This window comes from Leptomonas pyrrhocoris (genome assembly GCF_001293395.1).
Source record: "Leptomonas pyrrhocoris isolate H10 chromosome Unknown, whole genome shotgun sequence".
Taxonomy (NCBI): domain Eukaryota; phylum Euglenozoa; class Kinetoplastea; order Trypanosomatida; family Trypanosomatidae; genus Leptomonas; species Leptomonas pyrrhocoris.
Window position 1 is genome coordinate 2,370,996 of NW_015438357.1, and position 7,145 is coordinate 2,378,140.

The window sequence follows — 7,145 nt, forward strand, 5'->3', positions numbered from 1 at the left end:
CTCTTCGATCGACTTTTTCGCCGTGAATTTATGCTGTTTCCATCTTCTTCTTCTTTCACGTCTGTTGTCTCTTTAACCGTAACGTCGATTGACGTAACCCGGTTGGCGGAAAGCTTTTGTTTTAAACCGTGAAGCGCAGTATTCTCCTACTTTTGTTTTATTCCATTTGAACCTCTTTGTGTTGCCTGTATTTCTGTTTCTTAGAAGCAAACGGCTCGTGTTGTGCTTGCGTTGTAGCAGGAACGTCGCGTTTCTGTCTTTACCCACCGTCATCATTTCTTGTACAAGAAGAATCATGCAAAAACCCACAACCGCCACATTGGCCGAGTACACGTGGAGGCAATAAGGCACGACGATATCGCTCATGTTGCTGTTTGCCAACGCAACAGAAGGCGATGGTTTAACAAGCAAGGAGATGAATTTGACTGGCACGTAGATCCAGGACGGGGTGTTTGTTATTCCTTCACTGGATACGCGTTGTTGACAGTCGGTCGCGCCAAGTGGTGAGGCGCTTCGATAATACGTGGTCATCCTTTTGTTTTTTTTCTCTCCTCAACAAAAGGTTCGGTCCTGAGAGGGCCCAATAGATCACTTCCATGGACAGTACATACGCTCCTTCCTCCCTCACTTGCTGTCCCCTGACTTTACACTAACTTGTTCTCGACACAAACTCAGGTACTTTCTTTTGTAAACTTATCTTACGTCGCTTTCCGTTTTCCCCTTCACCATGTCCATCTTCGAAAAGATGCTGAGTGGGAAGTCGTTCTCGATAAGCCCGGCAAACTTTGCGCCTGCTCAGGAGGTGGTGGATCGCTGCTTCCGTCTGCTTCACGGCGTGAACAGCTCTACCAGTCTCGCCATGGCACGGGAACGCTTCGCGGAGCTGATTCAGAAACCAATCGACAAATCGGTAACTATCTTCCCTCCAATCCAAACCAACTTCGGTAAACACATTTTTCTGGGGAAGAACATCGTCATCAATCACGGGTGCTCGTTCCTTGATATGGGAGGCATTTACATCGAAGACAACGTTCTCATCGCACCAAAGGTGAACCTCCTCACCGAGGGACACCCTCTAGACCCCTCGATCCGCAGCAGCACGCTGATTCCTGGCAAGATCGTCGTGAAGGAAGGTGCGTGGATTGGCGCCGCGTCGACGGTGTTGCCTGGTGTGACTGTTGGACGCAACTCAATCGTGGCCGCTGGGTCTGTGGTAACGAAGAACGTGGATGACAACACGATTGTTGCCGGCGCTCCAGCCAGAGTGATTAAGCGCATTCCAGAAAAACCGTCCAAACTGTAATCGTCCTCATCAAATGTGTGTATAAACTTTCATCTCATGTTCTTGTGTGTGTGCATGTGTGCTACTGTTAAAGCCTCCAGCACAGCTTCTGTTTTCTCCCTTTCTTTTCATTTTGTTTCTCGCGAGCGTGACTCCAATCTAGACTTTCAAAAACGAAGTGAAATGTGCTACGTACGGTTGTCATCGCTGAAGCTATATCGTAAAGACGCCAGTATTCTTTCTTTTCGCTTTCTAATAAAAAAGGGGCGCATCCTGCGGCACAGGCAAACGGTTGTTCTCGTTACTGTTGGTGTCGCTATTGGTGTTGGGTGCCGTTTCCTCAGCGCAATGCTGCTACTTCGAAAGCCAAAAAAAATAGTAATAATAAAGAAACTATCTTACAGTATTATAGTGGTGCAGCAATGCGGATGAACCTCATGACATCGTGACGGGGCGTTGCAACGGTGAGTGTGTTGTGGCAGCTGGCCAGCTGCATGCTGCTCCTCTATTTCTTTCTTGGGAACGCGAAATCTCAGCTGTTCCGTTCTTACTATTACCATGCAGTTTTTCTCACGCGCGCTTCACCATGGATTCTCGTTTCTGCTATCCACGTCGGTTTTCTCTGATCTTGTTTCTTCGTAGCTTCTCGTTGCCGCCGGAGGGAGGCTCCGTCATCGTTCACACCTTTCCACCCCGTCCACTAACAGAAAGGACACACACATAAATGATGGTTCAACAACACGTGAACTACGCGTGGCATGTGGCGAATTTTAACGAAGCCCTTTCCGACAGCGCTGCAGATGCCGATGCTCGTGCGTCACTGTCGCGCCTGCATTTCGACAGGTTGGCGCAAGTGATGAGTTTCATGGGCCAGCAGTCCATAGCCCGACATTTCAGAACACTTGCCTCCGTGAGTCCACAGACAAGGTTGGATGCGGAGATGCTCATGAGGCGGCCTGAACTGTGTGAGGATGCGAAGAGAGCGCGAGTGGAAGGCAACCGTCTGATGTTAGGGATTTCGGCAACAGAGCGAACCAGAGCGCGGGTGCGGTTTGCGCAGTCGCTGTGGTGGGCAACTCGGTGCGGATTACCACTTCTTCTCAACGTCGACAACTCACACGGGGATATCCTGATGCTTCTGACGGAGTGTTTGAGACTCCGTGTGACGGCATTGCGCATCCAACTGACCTCCAAAACCGCCTGCCAGCGAGGTACTTCGTCGATGTGCGACGGAAGCTGTGGAAGCTACGTCTGCGCGCTTCCGACATTTTCAAACTTGGAGAAGCTTTCGTTGGTTTGCAAAGCGACTATGGATCAGAGTCTACTGACTGCTGCTGTGAATCGCGCTCTCCGTGTGGCAGCGAAGTTGCCGGTCAGCGTCGTGGAGCTGGATGGCTTTGTACAGCTGGAAGATTTTTCTGCGCTGGCGGGCTCAGAGCACTTGTGCCACCTGACGGCCAAGCACTGTGGAATACGATCGGTGGCCGATCTTGTGAGCTGTCCAATGATGTCCGTCCTAAACGTTTCCAACAACCAGCACCTGCAAAGTCTTACGGGTCTTTCAGGCGCACCGCGTCTCGAGCAAATCTACGCACGCAGCTGCAATTTGCAGAACTTAAATGATCTGGGCAGCTGTCCTCATCTCAGCAAACTTGATGTAACGAGCAACAGCTCTTTGAAAGACTTCGCAGGTCTCGCTGGTGCACCGTGTCTGGAGAAGCTCATTGCAAGTTGCTGTGGGCTTCGAAGTGTAAGCGGACTCAACATGTGCCCGTGGCTCAGCGTACTCGATGTGAGCTACAACAGACATCTACACGACCTCCGCGGCCTCTCTGGCGCGCCGTGCCTTCATCTTCTTTCCGTCAGCGGATGCGAACTGAATGATCTTCACGGCCTTAACATTTGCTCGCGACTCAGTAAACTGAACGTGTCCAGCAACAAGACTTTGAAGGACCTGATCGGGCTTGCTGGCGCCGCGTCTTCGAAACATTAGTGCGGTGAGCTGTGGACTGCGTGGCGTGAACGGTCTCAGCAGCTGCCCGCTTCTTGTTGAGCTCAATGTACCTTGCAACGCTTCTTTGGAAGATCTCAGCGGTCTTGCAGGCGCACCGTGTCTTGAGAAAGTCGCTGCGTGGAACTGTGGACTTCGCAGTGTCGACGGCCTGAACAGCTGCCCACGACTTCCTGAACTTGAACTGTCTGGTAACCCGTGCTTAAAAGACCTCCGTTACCTTGCCAGACCCACCGGCCTAAAAGCGGGTGGCTGTGCCTGATTCAAAAGAAACAGACATCCGTTTCTTCGACCGCTCAATAACTGTCATGTAATAGACAAGGACGTGTTCACAGAGAACAGCAACCGCCGAGTTCACCTTCTCCTTGAAGTAATTTCTTTTTTTTTTCTCTGAGAGTTCTAATCTTCGTTTCATCAAGTTGTCGCCCAGATGTGCGAGTTGGTGAGAACGATTCCCCCTTTTCTTTTTTGATGTCTTCAACAGTATCAAAAGCATAAAATGCTAATACGTTGGATACGCAGCGCTGTTTTGCGTTCTTCGCAAAGCGCGGTTTTTCTTTCGGAGAACGCGTCGCCGCACTGCCACAGTGGACAATGATATTTTACTACCGCGCGCTGCACCTGTCCGCTCTCAGAAAGCTTGTCAAGAAAACCGTGAGTTGCGGGTGATGTGTTCTTCGTGTTTTGTGTTTCACTAATTACCTGGAGTTTCCCCGGGGTTTCCCAGCAATTTTTAAACTGGCGAAATCTCTTCTAACTTATTTAAAGGGAACGATATATGTCTATATTTTCTGTCTTCGCAACTTGCTTCTGCGCACATGCAGACTGCGTTCAAATATTACAATGCGTACAAGTACTCTTTTGGTGGTGTTCTATCGCCCCGTCTCGGACTGTCTAAAAAGAGATGAGTGAGCGTGTTGAATTCTTGCGGGTACAAAAACCTCCGCTATTCTCTTCGACTTGGCCGTCTCTTCCTTCTGTAGTCTCTTTTTTGTGTTGGTATTGACTGTAGGTAATTTTGTTCTGCAACTCGCTGTAAAGCTGGAAGCCGTGCAGGTGACAGAAACAGTTCCGTAAGCACCATGCGGAGGGGCAGCGGTGAACTTTCGGATGTCAGCGGTGACGAGGTGGTGGTCGCACCGCCGTCCTCACATTCCGATCCGTTTTAGCGTCTCCGTAGTGGCCTTGCAGCGCCGGTGTCGCCGCCCTCGCTCAAACGCACTCCCGCTGCGCACAACAGATGCTCCGCAAGAGGACGCATTTGCTACGCGAAGCTTGTCACCATGGCAGTTACTTTTTTAATTATGATATGCATCCTTCATAACTCGTTTGGAAGCACCATCACAGTTTGAAACGTAAAGATTGTGCCCGTGCAGCCCGTGCAGGTGGAGTCAGGGAAGGCGGAACCCCTCTGCTCTTATTATGCCGCTCGTCGGGAAGCCGCTGAGCAGCGGCACAGGAGTAGAGCTGTTGCGTGAGCTGCTGTTGGCGGAGGCGGTGACGGTGGTGGCGCACGCGGTGGAAGACGGCGGTGCGATTTACGGCACGGAGCCGGCAGAGACGCTGGAGGTGCTGGTGGACGCCGGTCTGCGGACGCGCGGCGGGGGTGCGGGGACGCACTTGGTGGTGCTGCCGTCCTTCTTGAGCGCGTCGAGGATGGCGTACACGGAGCCGGACGATGCGTCGGAGGCGCGGCGCGCGGGAACGGGGCTGTTGGATGCGCTGCTGCGGACGGCGACGACGCGCAACGGCGGTCGTGTGGCGGCGGCGCAGTGCACCATCCTGGCGACGGCGGAGCAGCCCGGCTCGCCTTCCCTCTTTCCGCCCGGCTCGGTACCAGCGGAGCTGTCGCGGCACGATCTGCAACGCCTGCTGGTGCTGGAAAAGGCGGCCATTGTGGGGAGCACCAACGATGACATGATGCTGCTGCCTTTTCTGGTGCGGCGGTTTAGTGGGTACCTCGCCACGGATCAACGCGCCTCGTGGGAGGAGGTGGTGGACGCGGTGTCGCTGAACTGCGGTATTTATCTACCATCCCCTTTTGTGGCACCACACTTTTTCACCGCTAGGCAGCTCTCAGCAACTGGGACTAGATAATAACTCACAGTACCGGGAGAGCAGAGTTGCTCGATGATCGTACGGCTCTGAGCCGCTGACTGATGACGTGGCAAAGAAAAGGGCAGCGCTGTCGTTGTAGCACCGAGCCAATCGCGCTCAACAGCCGTTGTAGATGACAACCACAGCGCATCTGTGGGTTCGAAGCGCTGCCTCACTTCATTCCCTTTTGCGAAGCGCACGCATCGGTGGAAGCACCTGGAAACAGAAATTGTTCAGCTACGATGCCGCTTGAGAAGCAACGCGGTGCGCTACGTGCATCACCTGCGATCTAAGCACTCTTGAAAACAGTTTGCTGAAAGGGCCAAATGCACAGAAGACAAGACGAAAAGAGACGAATATTGAACAAGAGAAGAGTGGGGAGACCACATTTCAGAAATAAGAATGACGAGAGCGGTGGCATTACCGGAATACAGCAGCACCAATCTCTGTTCTTTACACGTACTCAGATTGCAGATGGAAAGTCACCGCACGGCACTATTTCCTTGCAGTACGAACTTGCTACGTTTCTTGCGCACTTGAGAAAGCGTCTTGCATCACCTTAGTTCCACCTTATCAAGTTCGACACTCTCTGGGGTTGATTTTGCTATTGTTTCAATTCAGAAACCTTGTACGTAAAATGGGCAACAAAGCAAAGGACAAACGAACGCAAACGTGGGGCTTTGCGTAGCGGGCAGCAAAAAAGAAACGTTCTTCTCCCTGTCACTGCCCACCGACGCATACAAAAAGAATAAGGGGGTAGTTTTCACTGAGATGGAGTTTTGTCATATTACGTGATTCAGAAGCAACAGCCCAAAGAGCACAACACTCCGAAACGCTTTTAACCGCGAAAAGAAAAAGAGAGGGTACAATATCGAAAGCATCAAAAACAAAAAGGATCTCAAAACAAAGAGGAGCTGGCAGAAGAAAAAAAGTTTTGAAGCACCACATGCTCAGTTACGAGTGCTGCAACATCACTGCGTCGGCTCAGCTATGCCTCTAGGAGGAAAACGAAAAATACTGTCGGAATCAAGGCGAAAAGCTTGAGAGTGCTGCCAAGACGTTGTGCACGACACTGCGGTCCCTCAAAAAGAAAGTTCTTGCGAACTGCGGAGACTACCCGGGCTTCTTCTGTTTATCAACATTGCGCATGCAGTTGCGCTTTTTTAAAACACACCTTCGCGATGAAAGCCACAGTTTTGCTCGAAAGCTACGCGGGCATCAACTTGAAAAAAAAAGGAGGGAAACACGCGTAGAAAGCACTGTACACGTGCAGATGATGCAGGCAATAAGACTTAGTAGAAAGACATGACAGCGCATGGGGTGGTTGACCGCAGAGCGTCCTGATCAGAGCGATTCACTAGAAGACGAAGAGAAGGAAAAATAACTACGTACCAGTAGGAGGAAGGGATCTAGACCGTTCTCAGTGTCCCCAAATTGGACCGCTACGGAGGAATCGAGAAAATGAGTGTCTTGCACGTCTGTATCACGCACATCTATACGCTTCAGACTGGTGGACCTTGAAAGATCACTGATGTCCTCCAAGTGCTCGTTTCCCCTCAGATCGAGGTTGTTGAGACGTGGGCAGCGGCCCAGACCATTTACGCTGCGAATATCACACTCCCCTGCCGAAATCTGCTCCAGAGAGGGCGCACCAGCAAGGCTGCTCAGGTCCACCAAGGTTTTGTTTTTAGAGAGATCGATCTCGCGGAGTAGCGGGCAGGTGTTCAGCCCATTGAGGGTGCGCACTCCACAGCC

The 7,145-nt window shown here is 51.6% G+C and overlaps 4 protein-coding genes across 4 annotated transcripts in view; 3 read left to right on the forward strand and 1 right to left on the reverse strand.

The window, feature by feature from the left end:
* Window positions 1-673: 673 nt before the first annotated feature.
* On the forward strand, window positions 674-1,303 carry ABB37_00783 (acetyltransferase (isoleucine patch superfamily); the record flags this gene model as incomplete). Its single annotated transcript, XM_015797118.1, has 1 exon — window positions 674-1,303. Exon 1 carries the CDS (start codon window positions 728-730, stop codon window positions 1,301-1,303), a length of 576 nt encoding a protein of 191 aa, XP_015665126.1. The 5' UTR covers window positions 674-727.
* Window positions 1,304-1,922: 619 nt separating this feature from the next.
* Window positions 1,923-3,275, forward strand: ABB37_00784 (hypothetical protein; the record flags this gene model as incomplete). The annotated part of the gene is made up of 1 exon (XM_015797119.1): window positions 1,923-3,275. Exon 1 carries the CDS (start codon window positions 2,592-2,594, stop codon window positions 3,273-3,275), a length of 684 nt encoding a protein of 227 aa, XP_015665127.1. The 5' UTR covers window positions 1,923-2,591.
* A 999-nt stretch (window positions 3,276-4,274) lies between these two features.
* ABB37_00785 (mannosyltransferase-like protein) lies at window positions 4,275-5,390 on the forward strand (the record flags this gene model as incomplete). The annotated part of the gene is made up of 1 exon (XM_015797120.1): window positions 4,275-5,390. The coding sequence occupies exon 1, from the start codon at window positions 4,716-4,718 to the stop codon at window positions 5,388-5,390; it is 675 nt and encodes a 224-aa protein (XP_015665128.1). The 5' UTR covers window positions 4,275-4,715.
* A 1,344-nt stretch (window positions 5,391-6,734) lies between these two features.
* The window catches only part of ABB37_00786 (hypothetical protein), a gene marked incomplete at its 3' end in the record, with an annotated part of 3,614 nt that continues 3,203 nt past the window's right edge, over window positions 6,735-7,145 (reverse strand). The window contains exon 1 of the mRNA XM_015797121.1: window positions 6,735-7,145. This exon is cut by the window's right edge and continues 3,203 nt beyond it. Within this exon, the coding sequence (XP_015665129.1) occupies window positions 6,735-7,145 (411 nt within the window).